The following is a 27832-nucleotide window of genomic DNA, read 5'->3' on the forward strand; positions in this document are numbered from 1 at the left end:
TATTAATATAGGTCATGGTCACAGCATCCGGCCTGGCCCAACCCTGTGCTGTCCCATTACCATCAGAGTACACAGCCCCTGCTAACCCGCAACCCGCCCCATCTGCCAAACAGATTAACCCAGCAGATCACCTAAAGCAAGGCTTCGCGAAGACATGTTCTGTTGCAAACCGTTGAAGTTTTCTGTAGTCTGTAAATGTTCTTGTTTTCCTTTTAAAATCCTAAATCTCAAAACATTACCCCAGTTATGGAACTGTTAATGCCATCCATGTCCGGTTATGATGCATAGAGGACCTGACAGCACTGCTAATTCGCTCATTAAATTTATATTATCATTTTCATTTGCCCCCTCCCCTGCAAAATTGCATTCAGGTGTAATTGTTTAGCTATTTGCAAATATTGATTATTTTAGTAATCAAATCATCTGTCGAATTTTGTCGATTAATAGATGAATTTGATTTTTAAAAAGAAAGAATGAAGTCGCCGATTTTATTTTAAGGCCATAACGCCCAATCTGTGTCTGTGTTAATGCTTTTGCTTCGATCCTATACAGTACTTCACTGGTTTGAGCCTGTATCGGCCAAGAGTTCGCCACTGCACAACCACATTAAAGTCAGTAGCTACTAGCTTTTTTTCTATGCTACAATCTTCACCTTCAGTTGAACTCCCTCAGTGATGCTTCCACATAGGCAGACAGAGTAGAAAATGAAGAAAGATGGTGTTGTAGGTGGAAAGGAGGTGTGTGGAGACTAGTGAGAAAGCACAAACAATATAACAATAGGAAATTGACAGGAGGAAAAAAAGGGGAAGAGAAGGAAGTCAGTGTTGTGGTGATTTCAATTATTACCGTCTCACCTAAATTCCAAATGTGTCTGTCCAGAAAATACATTATCCGGAAACAGCTAGGATATTTTACGGAGCTTTTAACCATGTGGGCATTTACCAGAGGACCCACTTGAGGAGGACATACTGTTTACTCACTGGACACTCAAATGGGCTAAAGCGGACGATGTATAGACCTTACGCCTGGGCTAGCAGCCATTCGTCATAGCATTTCAGCAAAGTAGTGTAAACTCTCTTGAAGATTTTGATGACGGCATCATGCAGTCTCGGTTTCCTCAAGTTGACAGATGTCACCGATTAGGGTGAAGCAAACTATTTTCGACAAGCGTGTCTTGTACTTGGGCCTTTTTTGTTGTTAATTTGGTTTGTGGATAAATTACACGACTTTTAAAGAAAGGAAATGTCAATTATTTAGATCAAAAGATAATTTTTAATAAGATCAATACATTTGATAGTTTAGTCTTTTGGTATACACCTGTGTGTTACTTCTTATTTGACCGCAGATTTATTTTTTTAAATATAATTTTCTTTGCCAGCAGCCATTGCTCAGCACCACACCAAGTTCAGCCTGCGGTCACGACCTAGTGTTTTGGGAGGGGGCGTATACATTTGTTTATCTCAAGCGTGTCTTCCCTGTATTTACTTTCTTGTTTTGCCATATTGATGTTGTTGATGTTGCCTCGCTGTTTTGCAGTCACACTGTTTTAACCGTGTTTCTTTTTCCTTCTCTTTATCTTTGTTTTTGCTCTCTTCCTCTATTTTCCGACTGGGTCTCTTGCTTCTGCTTAATCCTGCCTGTGAGGCATTGCTTCATGGTTTTTAAGCATCTCCACTCGATGGGTGGAATACAGAGCGGAAGAGGGGCTAGTCGTCTGGTGAGGTCTATTGGGCAACTTAAGCATGTTGACTTTTGCTCTGTTGGCTCAGCACAATTAGACTGCATGTCAAAGATTCGTTTGCAGCCTTTCGTTACATAGTATGCTTTGGGCTGCAGTTATTGAATATTTTGTTATTCTGATATCCTACTGAACATTGAAATCAAATAATAGGGTATATGGATAAAAATGGGAAACAAGTCTAGGTTAAAGAGCAATTATGAATACTGAAGACAGGGGGGAGAAACATTAGTGTTGTTCCGATACCGATACTGGTATCGGCAGAGACCCCAATACTGCATTAAAACTGTGGTATCGGTGAGTACTAACAAGTAACATGCCGATACCATTCATTCCGACGCTAATATAGGACTTTGGATGCAGCCTCTTGTGTCTTGCTCGTGCACAATTTTCACTGATGTGTGACATGTTCACTGCATGCCGAGCAAAGATATCCTATTGGCCTTTGAATGCTCTGAACCAATAGCAGGACAGCTTTTTCATGTTGAGAAAAAAAAACTTGAGTATCGGCATCGGCCGATACTGCAAAATTGGGTATCGGGAGCCAAAAAACGTTATCGGAAAAACAATAAAAAACATTTCCACTTATTAATGAACAACCAACTAGTTTTAATTTTTAGATAATACTTTTTTTTAATTTTCATCTCAAGAAGCATCAGTGAGATTTTAGACAAATCTCTCCCCGTAGATTTTGGTCTATGACACAAAGTGACGTCAGAACCACAGAAGTGATTTTGCCGGCTAAAACAGCACATCTGATTAAGCCTGGTTTGTTAATAAGTGATCAGTAGAAATGGCAACTGTGTCAAGCTGTCAGCATCAAAATGTGCACAGTCATTTAAAGGAGAACTCAACAGGAAGTCAGACTCTTGCTCCACCCCTCACTAAGATTTGAATTTGTCGCTCAAAGGGGGTGTTGCCTGGAGGACCGTTGGGTTGCGAATGGGGAGAGGGTTGGGCGTGGTCTGGCTGTGATTGACCAAAACAACTCACTAAGAAGCCGTTTAAAGCAACACTAAAGAACTTTCAGTTTACGTTGATTATGACGACGCCATATGGACAAAAACGGTATTGTTATGTCTGAAGGAAGACCACATTTCCTATGAGGACAAGCACATTGCGTAGTTTTTTTAGCTCACTCCAGAAAGTGAAATCCGGACCAATTTTGATTCTTGACTGTCCTTTCATCTGGGGTAGCTTTTTGCGTATGCCATAAAGCAGTCAGTACATTTGTATTTTTGTGTGTGGCAGTGTTCCTACCATCCTCCTCAAAGTTGCTTAGTGCCAGTAAAAATGAAACAGACCTCCTCAGGCCATGGCAAAGGTACCATTCAACTAGTTTTAAGTCGATGTTTCATCAGAAGAGTTATGAAAATATTTTATCAAGGTTAAAAAGTTCCTTAGTGCTACTTTGAGACGTGTACGAGAATGAGCCGGTGGGTGGCGGGGGCGACTACGTCATGCGCCACAAGTGACATAGTATGTAGCTTCTCGTGTAACGAGAGAACAAACAGCCAAATTGTGTTTATCCTAGTGTGCAACCTTAAGATGGCGCCAAGCTCACGGTCTTTGACCCAAATTCAAGCTTTCAACAAACATGCACAAAATAATGACCAGGATTTGTAGATAGCATTTGTAGACACTAGTTTATATAGTTTATCAGCAAAAAAAAAGAAAAGCAAAAAAAGAGTTGATTAATGTTAAGTTACTCTTTAAGTCTATTAAACTGCCTATGAAAAGTAATCTGACAGCTCCCACTAGCGGCTAGCGCTGGGGAGACATTACTGCTCGACTTTTTGACAGAGGGCGTGGCCACGGCAGTGCCACAAATTCAGACGATTCAACTTGATATAAGAGCCAGACCTAAAGGTATTTATGGAGAATAAGTTTTGCCGTAGTCATAGCGCCACCTACTAACACCAGGAAATGTCATGTATTATACTTTGATGTTCTTCTGCTAGTTGAGTAAGTTCTAGCTCATTTTTGCTGGGAAGAGTGTTAAGGTCTTCATGATGTTCATGATGTTGCAGTGACAATGTGCTGTTCGCCAAGCTGTTTTTAAAGGGTAAAAAAAAGGGGGAAATTCATAAACTTTGCACACATACCAGGTGTGACGAAAATTCTAAATTCTAGAGGGTTATAGCAATTAAGATGAAAAAATAGTTCCGTCGTAACCACTACTATAAATCTTTAACGAAGCAGCTGCAGCTCTACGTTTCACTGAAACCATAAAGCTCTAATATCTCATAAATCAGCCAAACAATTAGCTTGTATCTCAAAAAGATCCCATGTCAGGTCTTTTGTATTTCAAGACACCTTGGCTTCCTTGACTTATGAGTGTAATTTGTTTTGTTCTTGTTTTACTCACATATCAAATCAAATATGCCCATTGAAGTTAATTATTGTAAACTGCCACAATTTTGTTGCTATGTTTTTCATAAAAAGAAATAGCACTGTATTGTAACATCTAAATAATAAAACAAAACAAACAAAATACCGGAAGAACGTAAAGGAAAGACAAAACTGGTTTCATTAAGTGTAATCAAGCCTAGTCAGTAGCCGTAGTCGGCCTTGAGCGATTACCGTGCGGTTTGGCCAACTTTAGGCATACTATGGTAGGATAAAGACATGCTGACACACTATATGCATTTTAAACATTACCCTCAATTGTATGTTGGCAAGTTCGTCTGCTGTCGTGCTGCATCTGCCTTGAATCCTGTACAAATTGAAAATTGTACTCTCAAACTTATTGTTACTTTCCAGATGTTAGTGTTTGTCAAATTTCCATCAGAACCAAAACATGAAGAAAACTCATCCTACCCAATATGGCTGCGCAATGCCAAGAGAATAAATCATTTCAAATTGGATGACTCGCATCCCAGACCTCACCCTGCTGTTTTTTTCTTCTTTTTCTTTTGCTGAACAAAACACCCAACATCTGGGAGGTGTCTGCACTCCCGATTGATGTAGAAAGCGCAGACCCCCAGACTTTCATGCCTCCCCTATAAGGATGGGTGCTAGGGTGCTGTACCGACGCTCACAGACAAACAAAAGCCCACTTGTTTCTGCTTCCTCTTTTTCTTTTTTGCTTCTTTTTTTCCTCAGTGTTCCGCTGTTTTGTTGTTCATAGATGAGACACAAGATGCCCCACTTTGTTGCTTGTCTGCCTTCAACATCTGTCCGCCTTTACAACCAGTCTCTGCAAATATATAACTCTCTCTTTCAGTTAGCTTCTTGTTACACAAGGTGTTCTATTCTATTCAGCGCTAATCTTTTCTTTTCTTTTTTTTAATCCTGTGTGCGGACATGCATCCTTTTGACCCCCACGTCAAAAGATATACATTGTGCTTTTTAAATGATCCGTGTGCAGTCAATATGCAGTTAGCCTAATTTGCCCCCTGCAATCAAATCAAACAGACATTTCTGCTTGAGCCTTTTTTGAAATAAGTTGCAAGCAACATGCTACAGCAAGTTGGCGCTTACCTCTACTCTACTAAACCCACTCACACGCTGACCCAGGCTGACCCTGGTCAGCATGTATACACACACGCTTTCTAACCCTGACATTAGTTTGACCCTTCTCGTCTGGTTCAGTCACTCAGTGAAGGTGGGAGGTGGGAGGTGGGGGGGGGGGGGTGTCTAGACACTATCCTGTCTGTCTCGTTCCGATAAATGTACACATGCATGCGCACAGGCAAACACACACACACACGCGCGCGCGCGGGCACACACACCTGGGAGACGGTCTTGTCTGCGACTCTGCAGGCGCATGTTGAGCCAGCCAAGCGCCGGTCACGTCATTGACAAAATGAATACATTTTGTGCCCCTCTATTTTACTGCAGTTCATGAATATTTCAACATTGAATATTGATCATATTAGATAATATTGTAATACTCCTGATATGTTAAGCCCTGCATATTTTTATTTAAATATTTGCTCATGTTGTATTCATGCAAGTGGAGATATGGTGCAGATCTGTAAGTCATTCGCCAAGGAAAAGTATATTGCCAGCTCAGCATTGGGCCTCTTCATATCTGCCTACTTCAGCAAAAAGTGAACTTACTGAGTACTCAGACGAAATATCACTGGCGTCGGGCCGAAACACAATTTGGTAAATGTCTTCTTCTCCCCTCCAAATCTATACTGTTGATAAGTCCACACATTTGGGTGTTATTTTTACGAATTATTAACCAATCTTAAGTGATGAGAATGGCTTTCTCTCTTTGATGATGCAATGTTAATGGTTGAACAAACACACCGTTTTTAAGGTCTCCTGAAAAGTGATGATTTTGATTGGAGGTACGCCAAACGTCAGCGATATGGAACATTTATTTAGTGGTGATGCTGATAAACTATGACAAAAAAAAGTTAAATGCAGTGTACTTCACACAACTTAACTAGCTCTACAAACAGAAGAATGTTTTTTTTTTTTTACCACCTTAGTTACAATAGAACACAATAAAATAAAAAATTAAGGCCCTTTTTCGTAAACAGGCACTCGTGTGTTTATCGTAAAAACGGGCACATCTTTATTTTCGTGCCGGGGTTTAGCATGTATGCAATGGGGGGGGAGGGGGGGGCTGACTCATGCCAGAAAGCCGACGTTCGTGCTTGTTTGTGCCTGATGAAGAAAATCTTGAAGAAAAGATTAACGTCATATCGTAACAATTCCATGCTAAATTATTGTCAGTGTTTGCATATGTTTTTAGCACTTAGTGTGTCTTCAAGCCTATTTCAAGGGGAAGTCAAGCCAAAAATGTACTTTATAATAATATGTTCTATGCAGCCCTACAAGTCTAAAAACTTAGCACGGCACAGTATTCTGATTCATAGTGCGTTTGGAAAATATGAGTTAAGCAGCAAAATCCACTCGTTTTTATCCATCTCATGAGGCGTCCATTTTGCCACTTGTTGTCAACTGAAAATTACATCACAGTCGCTGAGGGCTAAGGCAAAATGGCCGCTCCCTGAGATAGATAAAAATGGGTGGATTTGGCTGCTTAACTCATATTCCGCCAACAGTAATCAGAATGTCATGTTTAGACCAGTGGAGGCCCGTACAACATATTATTGTAAAGAAAACTTTGTGTTGACTTCCCCTTTAATGTATTTTAAAACACTGAAATCACTTAAAGGCTCTTACAAAACATCCTTTGTTTACAATTGGCACATTAAATGGCTTTGGAGTAAGAGGTTATTGTGCCACCGGTTACTACAGTTTATATACATTTTGTATAGTATACAGTCCTTAACATTTTTGTGTACAGAATCAGATACTTTGACTCTTGTGCGGAGTTTTGGTAACCTGAAGGCAGCAGACCATGAAAACAGCCAAATAAAGTATAACCAGCCCTAAACTAGGCTAGTCCATTGGTGACTGACATTTGATTCCTTTCAGGGGCCAACTGTATGCCAATGAATGCAGTGTAGCATTAAAAGTGCGTCTGATTGAGTCGAGCTGAGTCAGGAAGAAGGAAAAAAAGAAGGCAGACCGGAGAGAGGAAGAACTGTAATTATTTTTTCTGGTGCCCTGAGTCGCTTTTTCATGTCTAGCACCTTCTGTCTCACACTGTCGCTTTCTGCTTTCGCGTTTCTTCCTCCTCTTTTAACAGTCTTTGTGTTTTTGTCTCCTTGTCTCACTGTCTATATTTTCCCTGTCCCACTGATAATTGTGGAGGGATTTTTTTTTCTTTCTTCTTCTTCCCCAGTTTATACACACTGTGCGCACAGCACATAATCAAGCCCTTTCTACTCCGGTTGAACTGCACTTAACTAGGTTGAGAGGTTGAAGTGACTTCACTGTAGTATGGGAGGCGATCCGACTGGGCTGAAAGATTTCCCCTGTGTGCTGTGTCACACTCATCCTCACACTGGCTCCGAGAAACCGTTTCTTCCAGACTGATGCCAGACGTCTAGACCGTGCAGAGAACTTCCCCCTAGGGAGGAAGAGGCGTGTGCGTATAATGCGTGCGCACCCAATTGTACCTGGGCTCTCTTGCCTTTCATCACTTTCCCACCATTCCCTTTTTCCTTGAACTTGTCCCCGTCTTTTGAAGTGTGGGTGCTCTTGGTGTCCGCTGTCTTCCCATCTTCTATCTGTCAGTGGCACCGCGTGAGCGTGCATGCCTGCTAGGTCGCTGCCATGGTGCCCCAGCAGCTCCGGGCCTTGTTGATCACAGCACCATGCTGGAGTGTTACCATGGTAACGGCAGTGGCAGCAGACATGGCTGTGCGTGTGCGTGTGTGTGTGTGTGTGTGTGTGTTGGGCAGCAGGCTGTGAACTCAGCAGGCCCTCTAGCTTAGCTGGATCTCTCCGGAGAACCAAGTTTAAGCAAAGAAAGCGTCCTTTATTTTTTGTCTCTGCCTCAGTTAACTTTCTGCATGTTTTATAGAGCAGGTTGGTTGAGAAGGAGGGAATTTGGGTCACGCTCCTGAAAGTTGCGGACCAGTGTAGGAAAACCGCACGGGCAGCACGTTTCTCCGCATTAGTATTGTGTCATTTTGTTTGTGTCTTAGAAAAGAAAGAAAAAAAAAAAAAGTATTGTGTCATTTTGGTTGCTTGTTCTAAATCCTTTTTTTCTTTTCTTTTTTACGCTGAGATACACCACAAAAAGGGTTCCAAAATGGATGATCAACATTGAACAAACACACTTATTGACTTCTAATGTGCCATGTTAATGAGAGACAATCACCAGTCAGCGCAACAAAGTTTCCTGTTTTCTATTCCAAAATGGTCAAGCTTTGTGATTTACCGACGGGCTGCATTTTCCCGATTTGCCATCTGTTACAGTGATTCCTTAAACTGCTGTATTGGCTTATGTGGGCCTGTGCTCTGTTTGGCTCTAATGGTGGGATTCAGTCTGTCTGATTATCTGAAATTAGCAGGTGGTTAATGGTCCATTCTTTGAACGCTCAAGCTCTACTGTCAGCATACATCCACTGAATCATAGACAAAACAGTGTTATGATTCTGGGAAAAGACGTAAAACCAAACCAGCCGGGCTGGTTTTGACAGTAACTTTTGCTAAGGTCAGACGCGAGGTACAAGCTCAGCTGTTAAATTGCTGTTAAGAGGTCCCAAATGAATGTGCTTTTTGTGAATAGCTCTCTAGATAGCTGTACTCCTAATTTTCTATTCAGGCCCAAACAGGGTGAGTTTGCTTTTTATTAGTAACAAAAAATGAGTGAGCACAAAATATTTCATTGTCATACATTTCATTAGGAATTCATTTGCAGTTACGTTGTTAGTGTACACAACAATCTCTGAAGTAGAAAATATACAATCCATATTTCTTCCCCGTGGGGTAGGGTTGTAAATTATTCATAACTTACGAGATGATATCACAATATTTTGCCAACAATAACAATTGTGTCTCATTTCAGTGATGTGTAGTAGTTGATGTATTAGAACACCTACGAGTACTAAAACTGAGTACGTGACTTAAAAAAAAAAAAAGGTTCGGTAATGCAAGTGAACCACTTTTACTAAACTTATATGGAACACAAAATATTAGTATACAGGAAAAATGAAATAAAGAAATGCGTTTTATTTGACACTCAAATTTTGTTTTGTCTCATTCCTACAATGAGGTAACACACAGTTCTGTCTACAACCTGTGGCTGTTCTTTATTGACCACCTCTTTGCACTGACTGGGCTGTTAAACCTGTGTGACCTTTCGTTGGCCCTCAATACACTCTCTGTCTCGCTCGCGCTTGCGCTCTCCCTCAAATGTTGCCACCAGGCAGGCCACTTACTCTTTTTAATTACTGCATATATTTTTTTCATGGATGATGGTTTCTTCTGTGTCTGGGATTATGTGATTAAACTCCAACTTTGGAGTGTTGTTGCATTGGCTAAGTTTTTGACTAAGAGTGAGCGTAATAACCAATTAATGGATTTATTGGTTGTTGAGTTTTATTTTGATTCAACACAAAGTCTGTTTTTATGGAGGACAACAGAAATCGGAATGTATTTATTGCTGAAAGTCAAAAGATTTGGGTCATTTTAAATTAAACAAGGTCCCTAAACAATTAATCGATAATCAAAATAATAATTGATTAATTTGGTAATCGATAAGCGGTTGATTATTCTGTTATTGATTGTATCTCTCTTCAGAACGTTGGCATAGAAATTCTTCCATCCCTTGATCACAACTGATGAAAGTTAACAGAGTTGGCCCTCACTAGCCAAGTTAGCATGCTGGCTTGTAGAGTGAGGCCATCATTGTCTCTCCATTACTTGTGTGTTTACATTTGCTGATCTGTCTTTTTCTCAACATTAAGTTGTAACGGCTTTAGTTTATTGTGGCCTGTACTGGATTGTTAATTGCAGCAATGTTTTCATAGGTCTCTGGTAGTGATAGATCGATAATCGGCCCGGCCGATAATCGGCGCCGATATTCAGCATTTTATGAATATCTGCCCTTTTTTTGGGGGGATGGCCTATGAATTAAAAACTGTTGTTTTAGCTCCGACGGGTGCTTTTCTCCTTCGTCTATTCTGTGACTGTTGACTCCCTGCAGCATTGGCCCGCCCACAGCACCATCTGATTGGTTTCTCGTGCAGTGCTAACAGCTAATAAGCAGCAAAAGCTCGGCTCTACTCTAGACGCTCGCATGCTTAAATAAGCTATAGAAATAAAGCTGCCCCTGCTAGTTGACAATGCGATTTAGCGGCTATTTGGGAGTTAGCTTGTGGGCTAATGATTAGCCCGCGAGCTAACCGCTAGCTCATTAATTGGCGGCTATTTGGGAGTAATGTGCCGGCTAACTGTTAGTCCGCAAGCTAACCATTATTTTGCTAATTAGTGGCTAACTTGTTTTTTCTACAAATGAATATCGGCTTCAGATATCGGTTATCGGCCTCCTTGACTAACAGTTATCGGTATCGCCCCTGAAAAAAAGCATAACGGTCTATCTCTAGCCTCTGGATCTGCTTTCTGTATTGTTGTTGCATTTCAACCAATTGATCTTCTTGCATTGATGTATTGTTTTTAATCCGAGTTAACAGCTAAAGGTTACTTTCTTCACATGTCAGAAATCAACTCGGTAGCCGCTCTTGTCACATCAGAGAAGAAAAAATCAAGAAGGCTGCCTTGCAATGCAAAAATGTTCAGACTGCCGAAGGAATAAGGGTACTCCAGACGCCAGACTGATATTGTTTTGACAAGTGGATTACTGTTGTAATAACATCTGACTGGCGCTGGTAATGCAGACGGCCAGCACACGGCGTTCTCTTGGTCACTGTCAGAAGAAGTGCTGTACACTGTGTTCTGGGTTTTAGGCGTGTTCCCCTCTTTGTTTTGCTCTCAACCTTCCTTCCTCTCTTCTTAACTCCTCCTCTAGCTTGCTTCCCCCTAAATGTTTTCGGATGTGGCTTTCAACTAGTGTTACAGTATTTTTTTTAAATGTATTTATTTATTTATTTGCACGAGTTGTTTCTTGTTTTCTTCCAATTGAGTCTTCTAGTTTTGACACGTCAGATGAACAGAGGAAATTATATTTATACCAGGCTTACAGAAAGAACTTTCTGTGCAAGACGCACCCTCATGCTGGTAGCACTTCATAAGTCGATGATGTCACGTCACGGGCCAAGTGCCTCGGTTTTTTGTCATAGGAGCACATACACACGAAACTGAGCTATTGATGTGTGTTTGAATACACAATTACTTCACTAATTACTTAGTTACTTCCTGTACTTACACAATTACATCATAATAGAGATTTTTCCATGATGATAAAGCTTTGTTGGCAAAGTTACATTCTTCAGAAAATTGTGTAAAATCAAGCATTTGAAACAGTTCTTTTAAGAGCAAGCTCACAGGACTGGGGGGGGGGGGGGGGGGGGCAAATGCGATTGGCGGAATACAGACATGGGAGTGACTGTAGATCAGTCTTGTCCCTCATGGCTTGTTTGGTCAATTTGACTGTTCAGACATGATTTGATTTCAAGGCAGTACAAACACATAATTCTGTTTCCTTTCCCAGCTGCCTTCGGGCAAGGGGCGGGGTTTATACACCCTGGGCTGGTTACCAGCCAATTGCACAGTTTGGAAGTGTTTTCAGTCTGTTCACTCAAGTTAATTCATAAGTAGAAGCGTTATGCATTTGTGAATCCAATTCAAATGGTGTATGAATGCTTACTGGTCCAATACATGCAGTATGTATACAAGTTGCCAAGCCCTGCTGTAACTCAAGAATGTAGAGGTGGACTTGTGCTTCCCCCTGCTGGCGTGGAAGCGTTAAAACAGGCTGGCTGAATTGTATTGAACCACAATTTCACAAAATGTTTAACATTTCTCATTTCCCTTAGCCTGCTGATTACAAACTATATCAACATATCAATTAGATGGTACATAAATTACCACCAAACTTGAGTCAGTGTTTTTGCAAAATAACAATACGGTCTAAAATAGAGAGAGTCCATGGAGACAGGAGTATTGTTTTGTCCATTTGTTGTTGGTTGGACTGTAAAGTATCGTGCAAATGATACCTAAATATGTTGATGACTAATTTTGGGATCCACAAGACACCATTTGTAATGCTGTTATCTGTTTTCTCCTTGTGTGTGTGCAGCTGAACTGGAGTTTGTTCAGATCATCATCATCATCGTGGTGATGACAGTCATGGTGGTGGTGATCATCTGCCTGCTCAACCATTACAAGCTCTCCACCTTCATAACCAGGCAGAGCCAGGCCCGTAGGCATGAGCATTCCCTGCAGCAGGTTAGTATCACCGTACCGAGTTGCTCTCACTCTCAAATGTTTCGTCCTGCTCGTCATGCTTGAGCATTTCCTTCTGCTCGTTCACCGTTACTGTGACAAACTGTTCGAATGCGTTCCTCTCCGAAGCAAGTTTGTTGTGTGTAATGCGGTCTCCAGCTAAACAAATCTTGCACTGCTTTGCTCCTAACTGTGAGGTGAAACTGCTGAATTGGTTTCTTCAGAGCCTTGATGTTTAATTCACCATCGCGCCGTCTAGACTGCGGCGCCTCCACCCCCCTGTTCTGAAATGTCACCACAGTGGGACAGAGGCGCACACACAAATGACATTCAAAAGTGACAAACAGAATATAAAAAAAGTTCTGTTAGGCCCATCAATCTCGAATATTTGAAATGTTGTATGTTTTCATATGGGTTCACTTTTTATTAAACCGATACCAGTAAGAGTACTCAACTCCTGAGGTGTGACCGATACCAAGTATCAGTACCACTTGTACTTTTGATGCATACGGAAAACTTGACTGCTTGATAATGCTATTTTCAACCGATAAACCAATCATTTAGAACGTGCCGATAATTGTTTGCAAAATTAACTTGAATACAAATATACTTTCGAGTACTACTATAAGTACAAATACATTGAAACATTGTGTAACACACCATGACGCTGAATTTTATTGATATCTCTACTTCAAAGGTAATTAAACTAATTGTTTCACTGAGTTTATTGGACAATTAAAAGAAAACTGAGAGAAAAAATTCATTTGAAAGACTCCTAAACTAAATTATTTATATTCAGCCAGCAGATTTAAGTTTTTGCTTTTGTTCAGTCCTTTCAAAATGCATGTTCCTTGCGGGCAAATATTCATTTTCGTCTTTCGGCTTTTGCATGCACTGCAGTTTGTTCTAGTTAGCATTTCTTTCATTGCCCTTTTCTTTTCTTTTTTTTTCAAAAACATAATATCTCATGATTTCACAAGTTAAACATTTCAGGTTTTATGTTGTGTTTTTGAATGTGTGTGACATGTACTATTTAAACACCTTGTCAACATTAGGAACAGAAAAGTGTAGGTTCAGTTGTGTGATTTCATGGCAAAAGATGCATTGTCATTGTCTTTCTTTGGTTGTGTTTGCGTAGGATGGGTGCCTGTGGCCTTCAGACAGCAACTCGCGACAAGGAGCCTCAGAGGTAACACATTGAACTCTCCTGCACCGAGACTCCCATGCGCACTGCGTGTGGAGGCAGACAGAGCCTTGAATGAAGACTCAAACAACTTCCTCAATAGAAAACAAATTGACCGAGTTGGCATTTTCCCACAAAAGCATATTCTTGTGATGTAACGTTTACTGACTGCCTGACTCAACACTATGGATAGGTAGAATAAGTACAATTCAAATAGTTTTCTCCATTAAACGAATGTATAAGTGACCTGCATTTTGAATCTATGGAGAAAGAAGTCATCTCAGGCCAGACTAGAGAGTTTGGCTGTTCATTGTTTTGTGCTGTTTGTCGCTTATGTCACCCAACAACCCGAGTCTTGTTGTCAAGCAATAATATCGATCGAAAGTTTGGAAATACTTTCTCATGAATGGCATAGTAAGGTGTGTCCAAAGTTTTGACCCAGACGTGACATGGTACATGTGGAGGTTCAATAAATGTAAACACAATATCAGATATGTGTCACTGAAAAATAAACATAAAAACGTGGATTTCTGTTTTTGTGGTTTTAAAGCGGAAATTAACCCCCCAAATTTTCTTTTCAACAATATGTTCTATGTGGCCCACTAGCCTAAACACAACATTCTGATTAATATTGTGTTTGTGGAATATGAATTAGGTAGCAAAATCCACCCGTTTTTGTCCATCCCCGGGGACGGCCATTTTGACACTTGCTGTCAACTGAAAATGACATCACAGTTGCTTTAGGGCTCAAGTAACAACCAATAATGGCTGACCTGTTTTTTTTTTAGAGTTTGGTCATATGACGTTTGCAAGCTGAGCAGTGATTGGTCGTTACCTGAGCCCTGAGCAACTGCAATGTCATTTTCAGTAACAGCAAGCGACAAAATGGGCACCCCCTAATAGGTCTGCGCAATTAATTTAATTAATTCGATTCATCGCCTTTTTAAAAATAGAAGAGTTGAAAATGAGCTAAAATGTGAACTCGAGGTGCATATAAGTAAATACTCTTTTCTTCTTATGGATTATTAAAAGCTGTTGTTCTTAAACTCGGTTGTATCCCAAACTATTGTTATTGTAAGTTGTAATTTTGCTGGATGGGTGGTTTACAAGACATGAACTGTGAGCAGTTACTAACTGCTTCACTCATATGCTCCCAAAAATGTATAAATATGTTAAATTTTAAATGTTTTAAGTGTCCCAAAGACGTATTTATACGCTTAAAAAAAAGAAGTTATTTTTAATGCTAGAGCATTAGAGAAGGCTTTGATGCAGCTTCTGAAAAGCAGAGAATGGTTGAAGAAATGGTAGTTATTACAAAAACGGCCAGCAGGTGGCAGCAGAGTATAAGAGAGCAACCAGGGCCATGTTGAAAAAAGCTCATTTACCTACAGTTCTAAACAGATTTGTGAATAATGATGAAACCTAGCTATATTCTAATGCTAAATTCTGCAAAATGGAAACCGATAGAAATATACTTTTTTTTTTCCTGATGAAAGAAGAGACTCTACTATTTCTTTTTGGTAGGTTCCATGTTTTTATAGCAATAGAACACAATATTCTGTGGGCCTTGCAAAATCAGTCAAAATCCAGTAAAATAGCTGGGAGCGAAGGGGATTGCTTCAGTGAAAATGGCTGGGAGTTAATGAGTCAATTGTGCATAAGATATGATTAGCTTTTTTCTTTTTTTGCACAAGCTATGAATGTTAAGTGTATGTTAAAACTTGTTTAAAATATATTTAAAGTATACAAATATTTTATTTAAAAATCACAATCATCCGGAATGACTGGGGGGGAAAATGTGAGATTGAATTTTTTGCTCATATCGTCCCACCCTAAAAATTAGTGGATTTTGCTGCTTTTGGGTTGACTTCCTCTTTAAGTAGGTTTCTTGTTAAATTGTTATGAAAATAGTTGTAATAGAATGTATTTATACCCTAGACGTGAGATTACCGAGCAACTCTTTTAATATATGTCTGAATGAATAACCATGAAAATTGGTTACCATGGCAGAATTGTTCACTTTAGTCAGGACACAAATGTATTGGCATCCCCAATGTGGTTGCTTGTCAATGTTTAATCAACAAGGAATGCTTTGTAAGCAGCGCCAGATACAACCATGCCACTGCTTTCCAAATCACATCAAGTCTGGCATGTTTCTCAAAGGCAGACAAACGCCAATCTAGTCACTGTGACCTTTGATCTGTTTGCTTGATGGTGCCCATGCCAGATGGAGCCACTTCCAAACGGCAACGGGAGGAGACATACTGGGAATATCACAAGCAGCCGCGGAGGGATTCAAACGCGTGATCACGACAATGATTATTGACTTGTTGCAAAGAGAAGTAAAGCTGTAGGGAAGTTCCACCGGCGGATTTTTGGCTCGCTTTTGTCTCCAACGCATTACTGGCACCCAAAAGCCTTCCGTGTCAACAAATATTAAACAATGGGAGGATCTTAATAGTGTTGGTGTTAAGCGCTAAAGGCCATGGAGCGTGCGTGTGTGCGTGTGTTTGGTGCGTCATTAATCAGCAGCACCTCCCCTGACACTGTCTAGACAGCCGTCTGAGAGCTGCCCTGCTCTGCTGCGCTCTGCTCCCTCCATCAGCTCTACACCCCCCCCCCATTCCCCACCCCACCACCACCCCCGTCTATCAATCTGTCTAGTCTGCTTCTATTCTGCTTGCTACTTTTCTCTATTCCATCTCTTATTTCCTCCTTTGTCCCTCACCTTTGTTTCTGCTTGCTCTCCTTTTGCGGCCTGCGTGTCTCATTAGCTTTCACGGCTTTGTTTTTCTATTATTTGACTTCCATTGTACTGTCTTCCTCATATTTCAAATAGTCCCATCCTTTACTTTGCTCCTCCCTTATAATTTTCCAGTCATCCGTCCTCTCTATCCAGACGACCTGACCTGTCTGCGTGTGCGTGTGTGTGTATGAGACAAAATGCTTAATTGAAATGGGTTCCCTCTGAAAACAGCTCGCCAAATAAATTGGTGAGAAATGACAAAGGGAGCCCAAATGATGTGAAACTATTGCTTTTGTATTTGTTCACATCTCCCCAGCAGTGTAATTTTGCCTGTTGCAATTGGTACTACAACGTACTTGTAAAATGATGATCAGCTGGATGAAATGTTACTTAGATGTGCATTTTTGGTGAAAGAGGCATAAATATCACCAAGGGTGGTGCAATTAACCTATTATACTGATTCATTTGAGTTTGTCGGGCCCATAAAAATTTTTTTTAGGTGCTTTCATAGTTCAAAGCGCATTCCTTGCCTTAACAACATGGCTGCTGAGTGGAGCTATGTTACAAAAGCAAAATCAGTGTTGCCAAATTAGTGATTATTTTTTTCTCTCTGCCACCATTGCCACCAACTACAGACTTTATTTCAAACATGGTATCGACTTTGTCGAGGTTGCCTCCCTCACTTGTACAACTCATGACAAAAGATCACGAGGAAAGCGGAGGACATTGTACAAAATTTTTAATTTTCATGTATTATTATTATTAATGAATTATTATTAAAATTATGTTAAATACATATTTACAAGGTAAAGTTTATATGTAAAATATATATATTTTTTAAAATAATTATTATTAATTTTTTGACTGATACCCGACCTGACCCCGTCTGATCCCGATTTTATTCATAACCAACAGCATAAACCTTCAATATTTCAGTCTTGTTTTATTGGAAAACATAGAATAATACCTGTGAAACAATACAGACGGGTTGTTTTAACTGCACATGAAGCAGTTGTCTCAAATTAAAATGGGAAGCCTATTAATCATCTGACAGCAGAAGAGGACAGTGGCTGACTTTTTCAGATCTTTGCGAAGGGAGATGAGATTGGTTTTATTTAAGGTATTGGTCAATCAACGATCCCCTCCAAAATGAATGAAATAGGCACTGATACCGATCCCGGCTAATCAATCGGTGCACCCCTAATAATTATTAACTCATTCAAACCCCAAAAACATGTAAAGACGTTTTTTAACACTTTTTCCTTCACTCTCAAAAATGTATTTTATGTGGGTTTTTTTAATGCAAGAGCATACAGAAGGCTTTGATGCAACTTCTGACATTAAGAGGTGGCTTAAAGAAATGGTAGTTATTACATAAAACGGCCAATAGGTGGCAGCAGAGTATAAGAGACCAGCCAGGGCCGTGTTGCAAAAAGCTCTTTTTGTCAGTGTTTTCTTCAGGAATGTGAATAATGATGAAACTTAGCTATAATGCTAATTGCTATAAAACGGAAACAGATACAAATATTTATTTATTTTTATTGATGAAAGAAGAGAGTAAACCACTCAACCGAGTTTCATGAAACTTTGGCACATGACGGTTGCATGTGCAAATGGATGTCATAATGCCAATCATTTACTCCAAATGTTGCATACTTTCTCTTTGACTTACTAAGGCAGCCATTTTGTGTGTCTCAGGTGTTATACGCCCCCCAGGCCAGGGATCGCTTCACCGCTCCCGCCTTCATGCACAGAGACCGCTTCAGCCGCTTCCAGCCAACCTATCCGTACCTGCAGCACCAGATCGACCTGCCGCCCACCATCTCGCTGTCAGACGGCGAGGAGCCCCCGCCCTACCAGGGACCCTGCACCCTGCAGCTTCGCGACCCCGAACAGCAGATGGAGCTCAACCGGGAATCGGTGAGGGCGCCGCCCAACCGGACCATCTACGACAGTGACTTGATCGACATGGGTGGCGGCGGCGGGGGGGCGGGCGGGGGTCCCAACGGTCCGAGGCCCCCGAGCAGTAACTCGGGCATCAGCGTGGCCAACTCGAGTATCCACGGACGCATGGAAGCCCCCCCGCCCGCGTACAGCGAAGTGATGGGCTCCACGTTCTTTCTTCACCAGCTAAGCAATAACCTGAGGGTGGGGGAGTGCGGGGGGCCTGGAAGCAGGATGATCCAGCAGCAGAGCCAATCAGAAAGCACAATCGTACCTTCCAAGACGAAGGACGGCCAACCGGAGGACCTGGTGTGAGGTAAAGAGTGGGCGGGACCACCCAAAGACTTCGGTCCCGCACTCTCGGTCTCGGTCCTCCGTCCTCACTCCCGTGCACAACAAACAACAACTTCAGCTTCTACAAATCAAGCAAAGAGGAAGTAAGTTTTTATTTTTTCCCGGCCTCTTTGGGATGTTGCTAACTGGGGCAGGATTTTGCTGTGCATGGAGTCTTTTTTTTTTTTTTTTTACAGAAAAAGTTATAGGACACAGATTAATTTTTTATTTTTATTTTTTATCCTTGCTCATCCCCGCTGGTAGCAACCTTATCTCCAGGGATGGAGGAGGATGTTGTTTTTTTTGTTCCACTTTTTTGGACCGGGATCTGTGCACAAAGCCAGGACTGAGAATCAAAGGACCTAAACAAAACAAGTGACACACACACACACACACACAAATCTTAGTGCCAAGGTTCACGAGGAAACAAAACACGGGGAGAGGAAAAAAGACCGGCTTTGAAAAACAGAAGTTATCTAAAAGTTGCACTATCTTTTTGTTGCTAAAGAGGGAAATTATGTTGAATTTCGATTTGTGTCTCACAAATGGACCGAGTGACTGAAGTTGAGCTCCAAAAGTGTTTGGGAGCAAAAACCAAGTATTATAAGCTTATGTCCTTCCTTTTTTGAAGGGTCAAGAAATACTTGCACCCGGCCTACCACATCTCGGTCTGCTTTCACCACAGGCACAATGAGATGGGATTCCAACAAGTCCGCCATGCTTCATTTGTTGATCGGCGGCTGGGTGGACAAACGCTGCCAAGATTAACATCTGCCTAGCAACACCATCACTTCTTGGTTTTCAAGTAGGGATGATCCATACAACTTTGTTTCATACCGGTACCAATAAGAGTACTGAACTCGAGTTGTCGCTGATACCGATACAGAGTACCGATACCACTACTACTTTTGATCTATAAAATTTCCCCCCCCAAAAACAATGACAGAATTTTTTTAAGAAATATCCCATTTTTTTCCTTATAATTGCATGAAATTAACATTTTGCATGAAATTAATTTTCTATTCTAATTTTTAGTTCCTGATTGTAAAACAGCCACAAGAGATCGGCCGCCATTGCGAATACCAATACTTTGAAATAAGGCAGGATATCGGTACTCGGCCATCGCTAATTTCGAATTAAGAGTCATCCAAATCGTATACCCAATTCCTTAAAGTGGAAGTCAACCTTAAACAATTCTTGACAAAAATATGTTACAAGTGACCTCACTAGTCTAAAAATGACATTCTGATAAATATTCCATTTTTGGAATATGAGTTATGCAGCAAAATCCCGCCATTTTTATCCATCTCAGGGGGGGGGGGGGCATTTTGACACTTGCTGTCAACTGAAGAAGACATCACAGTTGCTCAGGGCTCAGGCAACGACCAATCAGAGCTCACCGGTTTTCTGAAGCTGTGTTGTGATTGGTTGTTACCCGAGCAACTGTCATTTTCACTCGACAGCAAGCGGCAAAATGGCCGCCTCCTGATATTGATAAAAACTGCTGGATTTTGCTGCTCAACTCATATTCCACTAACACAATATCAACCAGAGTACCATATTTAGTCAAGTGGAGCTGCATAGAACATACTATTGTCCCCAAAAATTTGGGGGTTGACTTCCCCTTTAAAAGCTTAAATCTTATTACCATGACAAGTACAGTACATCAATCACTGAAAAAGGATCTATATTAACGTTTAAACCTTTATGTGGCTCAAAATGACAGTCGTACTTCTTTTGCATCATGCTCACTATTCAACACATTTGTGACCATGAGAGGCCTCGTTTAAATAAATGTCCACCCAGCTGCCTGCCAGTCTCATAGCAAGAGCCCCGCCTCCTGTTTCCTGTCTGAATGTAATTGGTGATAAAAGAAAAGCTCCACTCGCCATCATATCTGCAATCGCCAATCAAAGCAAGACGGCATAGCGAAGATTCTTGTGGACGTCGAAAGAGCCTGTGGTGGAAGTCCAAGGGCTACGGGTAGGCTCCTTTTCACCAAGGGCGAACAAACTTTTTGAAAATGTCGCCTTTTTCTCTGCTCATTGTTGCCTTCTCCTCTACTCTTGTGCTTTCTCTTTTCTTGAGCTTCTTTTCATTGGAAGCATTCAGTGTCCGCCCCCCACTCCTCCACTATATATATATATATATATATATATATATATATATATATATATATATATATATATATATTATTATTTTTATTTTTTTTACAGTGTCCTTTGGCAAACACTCATCTTTAACCTCCTTCGATCCATGTGAGAAAATAATGCTGAGTCCGCCAAGCCCCTTTAAAGTGGCGACTGGATCTGCTTGAGCACCGGGCTCGTCCAGTCGTCCGTTTCCTTCTGGCTGTGTTGTGTATGTGTGCGTTTATATCAGTGAGACCTTTTAACAACACAGAAAAGCACTTAATGTGTCTGCTGAAGCAAAGTGTGTGTATGCGTGTACATGCTTGTGTGCTTTTGGCTGCTTTGTCTAACTTTCGACATTCAAGGACATTTGGCACTTGTCCACATTAGCGCAGAATTAATGAAGCCTTCATTAGAATTCAGTGTCACTTTACAAAGCCAGAGGTGCATGATGGGAGCGATTATAGTTCAATTAAAACACACACACTCTCACACACACACACACACACACTAAATAAATAACTGCAAGCCGCAGTCCAATCCAGCTTAAAGGTATAAGCAGCTATAATTTCTTACATTTCTCTGTTTTTAGTGTCCACATGACACATGAAATGTGGTCAAGCAGGATTTTTCCACATGGAGCCTCCCCTCAGAAAACATAAAACAATTGACCCACTTGTATTTTTATTTTTTTAAAGGGGAAGTCAACTTTAAACATTTCTTGACAATAATATGTTATACATGACTTCACTAGTCTAAACATGACATTCTGATTGTTATTACATTTGTGGAATATGAGTTATGAAGTCAAATCCAGCCGTTTTTTATCCTTTTTAGGGGGCGGCCATTTTGCCACTTGCTGCCGACTGAAGATGACATCACATTGGCAACAACCAATCACAGCTCAGCTGTTTTCTGAAGCTGAGCTGTGATTGGTTGTTACCTGAGACCTGAGCAACTATGATGTCATTTTCACTCGACATCAAGTGGCAAAATGGCCGCCCCTAAGATGGATAAAAACGGCTGGATTTTACTTCATAACTCATGTCCCACAAATGTAATATTAATCAGAATGTCCATGTTTAGACCAGTGAGGTCACACACAACATATTATTGTCAAGATTTCTTTTTCTTTAACATAGTCCTACTAATCTCGTTTGAGAACATCAACACTGTCCTCGATACGTCCTTTGCCCTAAGCGGCAAGTCGTCATCTGTCCAAAGAATGCAACTACAACATCCAGATCAAACGGCCGATCACGTCAAACTACACCGGGGTCCTCCATTTTGTAGCATGTAATCTTATGATGCACCATTCGTCCACGCGATGCTTCGGACCATCCTAAATTGAGGAGAAGATTCTTTCTCCCTTTCATATCACCTCATAAAACACATATTCCAAAGTATCAGCATGGCGGCCTTAATGGACTGAGATGCCAGTTCAAGTCATGCTTAAGTGCTAAATGTCATCCGTTTGAATGAAGGCCTTGTGTCGTGTGTATGTGCTACATTGCTGCTGCTATTGCTGCTACTTACTGCTCATTTTTATTTTTTTGCTACTGCTGCTTGTGGAGCCGCCCATCCCTTACCCCCCCCCCCCCCCCCCCCCATCTGCCCATCTACTCCCTCAATCCATCAAAACATAACAAGGTCTGAACCTCCGTATTGGGACCAAAATTGGACTCTGGTGTGAGGAAGGAATTAGCATCATTAGCAATTAGCATTTTCTTGATTGTCCCAAAATGTTTGCGGGCCTTTGACTGGGGGTGACTGCTTCAAAGTCCATTTGTTTTGCTCGTTTCCTTCCTTCCTTCTTTCTTCTGTCTTACTCGTCATAGCTTGTAAATGGGGGAGACAAAAATGAACTTTATGTTTTCTACAAGGAGGTTTGCATGTTACAATTATGTGAGTTGGAAAAAAAAAAAGGTGCCTAATGTTCATTGTTGAGCAGACCACATCAGTCCAATTACTGCTTTGGAGTCGTTCCAGCTGCTTTTATGAGTGTATGTGAGCCAATTGACACGTGCTGATTTGCACCCAAACCTAATGTGCAGGCTTTGCATTATAATGAACCCCAATGATCAACCGGAATGAAAAAACGGAATCTGAATCCTTTAGTCTGCGCATGCTCTGTCTTGACGTAATTGTGTTGTCATCGTTTATGCACTTTGAAATGGCGGCGTCTTACTAAGAGCTACGGGCTTATATATGACTGGACTGTCAATCGGACCCTCGTAGCTGAAGCCAGAGGGCAGCCATCTTACGTTGCCAATTTTACTGACAACTATTATTTTTTTCACTAAACTAAACTCGGAGTGTCAAAATTAATGCATTCATTTTGAGTTAATTTGAAATGCCTTTAATGACCGCTCCTTACCTGGAAAGCCTGTACTAGGGGAATTCAAGCCGCAACGCAGCAGACACGTCCATGTCAATATTTAGCAGTAATAAATTTAATAATAATGCATACATTTGTGGAGACTGCAGTCAAGTTGTATTTTACAATTTTAAAAATGTGCAGAATTTCACAAGTTAATTCATGTTAAAGATAAGAAAAATGCACTGGGCTGTCACCAATGTCTTACAAATGCAATTATGCCATCTAGTGGCAGAAAAATGACTAACACAAATCAATAATCACACTCGTTTTTTTACAGTACATCTTTTTAATTTTAACTACATTTTATGAATTATTATGAAATTACTGTATCAATGACTGAAAGATGCAGCCATATTTCTATTAGTTTAACATTTTTTCTACTTTTATGTTAGGAGTATGAAAACTTTTAGAACAAATCTAAAAATTTGTGTTTAATTTTGAGTTCTATTGAAGTCATGCGATTAATTATGATTAAAACATTTAATCTCCTGACACCCCTACTAGAAACACTTAGTGGAGGTTTTATGTTAGGATCCATGTATGGAGTAATACGAGCCTCGCAAAGAGCAAACTTCACTGTTTGCATTAACCATCCAGAGTTTATTAAATCAATATGGTGAATTCTGACTCACAGAGGTTAGGTTTACCTTTTACAGCATTTTTTCCCCCCTGATTTGCTTTACTTCACTTGATTGTTGATGGCTATGACAAGATGATGCAGACGAATCTTTGACTCGTACTCGGAGATGTACCTTTATAAGAGAAAACCGAAAGTATTTTTTTTTTCCCCCCAATGAACTGTACATGCAGAAAATAACGTGAAAACACCGCAGAGAAATCAATGTATTCAAGTTGGTGAGTGGCAACGTAAGATGGCCGCCGGTGGCTTCACTTCACTCCCAGCGTCATTGACAGTCCAGTCATATATAAGTCAGTGCCAAGAACTTACTTGTAACTTGTTTTGATCAAGATATTGACATGCCCGCGTGTCCCACAGCTGTAACGCGGCTGATGTGATGAACGTAGCGGAGCATGTAAATGGCAGATTGAGCCCCTCCTCAGTAAAGCAACTGGAACCATTGCCCAACCAGTAAGTTGAAGAGCGTGCGTGCGTGCGTGCGTGCGTGCGTGCGTGCGTGCGTGCGTGCGTGCGTGTGCGGAGCAGACATAGGAACCCACTTGCACTCAAAAAGCTCCCACCTTCGTTGTGCCTCACTTCCAACGGTGCTTTTTCAGTAGTCTGTCTTTTGTTTGTAAGGTGCTGTATATAACTTGAAGATATATTATGCACATATCCTACCCAATGGGTAGACACCACAAAAATGTTGTGAATAATGTAACATAGTGTATAGAAAGTATAAAACTTAAGAAGGCAGCATCAAATTTGTAAAGGCCTACAAGTTAAAAATGTGCTTTGTCTTTTTTGAAACATGAAAGTATGCTTAGAATACCATTAGAGCGTAAAAATGGCTCACCTACGGTAACTTTAATATAAATTGGAACAGAAGAGTGAGAATGCGATGGATGAAGAATTTGAAACTTTAGTCGCCATTCTTTGGTTACTGGCTGGCAGTTTGACTAGCAAATGTGTAGTCGGGCGCATCTTTCCAAAAAAGCATTTATGACACGCTGCGACCTCAGCCAGGCCACGTTAAGGTCAACTTGCATCGTCCATCTGTATGGGACACGTCTACAAGTCTGACCAAGAAATAAAGTAGATGTTTGCACCCACCCGATCTTTTCATATGTTAGCGATGGGCATAATCAGCAATGACATGCGCAGCGTTGTGGTCAATGCAACACTGGCATTGGAACAGGAGTTCAGAACATTCAGAGAAAAAACTTCCCCGCAATTGATCAAGGAAATGTAGTCAAATGCCCATCCTTAGTTTTACTTGAAGGTTTGTCTATCTGCCAAAGTCGAAACTGACGAGATACAAACTCTGATTAGCATTTTCTGTCCATAACAATACGACACTAGATTGTCTATAACAAGAACATCCTGTAAGGAAAAGGCTCATTCTCTTGTGTGTGCGTACTCGGAAGCAGTGTGTAACAGGAAATTTGCAGATAAATCACGGAATTGTACTTTTGTGTTCTTTCTTTTTATACATGATGTTGAAAATGGCACATTTGAGCAAAATCTTGTGTTGTCTAATCTGCAGTCCTTTCTTTACAGACGTACTGAAAAATACTCCACTGTACAATAGCAGCAGAGCATGTTCATTCTACTTTCTAGACAATGTACATAGCAATGCGCCGTTTTCTCTTCAAAGCACCAAATAAGTGGCAGTTGTCTCGCTTGTTCAACTCTGAATGAAAAGTGCTGTTAGCGCTCCACTTTGTTTTTTGTTTTTTTTCCTGCACTAGCTTGAAGAACTAACTTCAATTTTGACTGATTTTTCTTTTGGAATTCTCTGCTCCTTATTTCCTTTTTCATTACAAGTTTGGTCTCAAGATGTTTCATAGAGAATAACATCAAAATCGTCTCATTTTGGTCATTGTCAGCCATGACGGTGACTATAGGACGCCTTCCATCATGGGTTTAGCGTCATCGGTTTGCTTTATTTACAACTATACCTTCTTGTTTCCACACTTTGCCCCCTGCGTGTGTGAAAGTACGCACACACAGACACACACACACAGAGGGGTGAAATTGTTTTATTGTTTTGTTTTTTTATTTAAGCAATTGTGATGTACTAGGTTTTAGGCCTAAGGTCTGTTATTGCAATACTTTTTTACAAAAAAAGACAAAAAATAATTGGAAAAAAAAAACGTTGCTCCAAGTGCTGTTGTAGTCAAAAATTTTATGTTTGTAATCATGCTGTAGTCAAACTACAGTGTCAAATGAATAAAACTTTTAAAGTGGCTCATTTTGTGCGTGTATTTTTCTTTAGGGGTTAGTGTTGTGAATGTTGTTGCAAGGGGGCATAAGCCAGTGTCTTCTTGTGTGTCTCCAAGCCCGGATAAATACAGAGGGTTGTGTCAGGTAAAAACTTTGCCCAAATCAAACATGCCAACCAAATATATGACTTCCACACCGGATCGGTCGAGGCCCGGGTTAACAACGGCCGCCATCGGTGCTGTTGTCCTACAGGGTGCCGGTGGAAACTGGACTACTGTTGGTGAAAGGAGAAGAGGAAGGTGTGTTCGTAGGAAGAAAGAGGAACACCAAGAGTCTAGGACTGAGAGTAGGGACTTTGAATGTTGGAACTATGACTGGAAAAGGTAGAGAGCTGGTTGACATGATGCAGAGGAGGAAGGTGGACAAACTGTGAGCAAGGCTAGGAGTTTAGGAGCAGGGTTCAAGTTATTCTACCATGGTGTAGATAGAAAGAGAAATGGAGTAGGAGTTATTGTGAAGGAATTCATTTGAACTATTTCTATTAGTTTCACTTTTTTTCCCACTTTTGTTAACGAGTATGATAACCTATAATTGTGTTACTGTACATTTAGAACAGGTATAAAAATTGATTAATTGTGAGTTAACTCTTGAAGTCATGCGATTAATTACAATAAAAATAAAAAAAGTCTGACACCCCTAATTTTTAATAATCTTTTCTTTTATTAGGGGCATCAGGCGATTTATTTAGTTTATTGTAATTAATCACATGACTTCACTAGTTAACTCACAATTAATCACACATTTTATATCTGTTCTAAATCTACAGTAAAAAAAATTCTAGGTTTTCATACTCTTGTTAACAAAATTTGAAAAAAAAAAAGTGAAACAAATAAATAGTTCAAATGAATTTTTGACGTCTATAGCCATCAAAGGCAGTGAATGAGTTAATGTCCAAGTTTAATTAGAAAATTCCGCCTCAACTCTCTATCCAAAGTTTCTAATAATGCTATTATCGGTCAATGTGCTGAGTTAAATAACTTTTTTTTTCTTTTTCCCAAAACACAGCAAATATGCTGATTTGTTCCGTGTGATACACAGCCTTGTGCTGTGAAGGTCACATCCAGGCTACATTAAGAATCAAACTCTTTCTCAATGCGTGTTTTAGTTAAAACAGTCTGGAGCATAGATGCTCTTGAGCCAGAAGCAAATGACTCCCTCTGTCCTGTAAAGTAATGATATGCATAAAGCATACGTCTTGGTGTATTATTCAAGAGCAACACAGACTTATTTATAGACAGAGCCCATCTGGCAACTTGTCATAACATTCAGAGGAGTGAAACAAAGTTGATGTTCAAAGTACTTCCACTCACTTGTCTGCAGAGAAGGTGGGCAGGGCCCCGCCTCCTGTCCGCTCTGTAACCTTCTGCGGCAAAAGAAAGGGGAAAAAATTGCTGAGAGGAGTACAACAACTTTGATGCTGTTCACATTCCTCCTTAGTTTGCCGTACTAGGACACACAAACAAACCCGTTGAGATGCATCCTGGCTCGTACCTGAGCTTCAGGGAAGTTCCTCCTTTGCCGGTCAAGATCAAAGAAAAAAACTCTTACTTCAATCATTTCCCAAGGAAATGTAAATAATTACTTTTATAATCAAAAATAAACATTAATTGACACTTTTAGTAACATTTCAACATTCTTTACCCTTATACAAATAAATGATGAGTACCCCAACTGACAAAGATTTAGTATTCTTCACAGCTAATTCCAGAAAATACTGTTTTGTGGGGGGAATGAAATTTTGACCATTTT

At 40.5% G+C, this 27832-nt stretch overlaps 1 protein-coding gene across 3 annotated transcripts in view; it reads left to right on the forward strand.

Annotated features, from left to right (window-relative positions):
- Nucleotides 1–26047, forward strand: part of LOC147171972 (low-density lipoprotein receptor class A domain-containing protein 4-like) — a 167461-nt gene extending 141414 nt beyond the window's left edge. For all 3 annotated transcript variants that reach the window (XM_086078529.1, XM_086078527.1, XM_086078530.1), the window contains 3 exons: nucleotides 12315–12463; nucleotides 13599–13649; nucleotides 18088–26047. In XM_086078529.1, coding sequence (XP_085934655.1) covers nucleotides 12315–12463; nucleotides 13599–13649; nucleotides 18088–18648 — 761 coding nt within the window. In that variant the 3' untranslated portion in view covers nucleotides 18649–26047. The remainder of the gene's footprint in view (nucleotides 1–12314; nucleotides 12464–13598; nucleotides 13650–18087) is intronic.
- The last annotated feature ends 1785 nt before the right edge of the window (nucleotides 26048–27832 follow it).

Source organism: Leptonotus elevatus, chromosome 6 (genome assembly GCF_054856555.1).
Source record: "Leptonotus elevatus isolate MCC_2025b chromosome 6, RoL_Lele_1.0, whole genome shotgun sequence".
Taxonomy (NCBI): domain Eukaryota; kingdom Metazoa; phylum Chordata; class Actinopteri; order Syngnathiformes; family Syngnathidae; genus Leptonotus; species Leptonotus elevatus.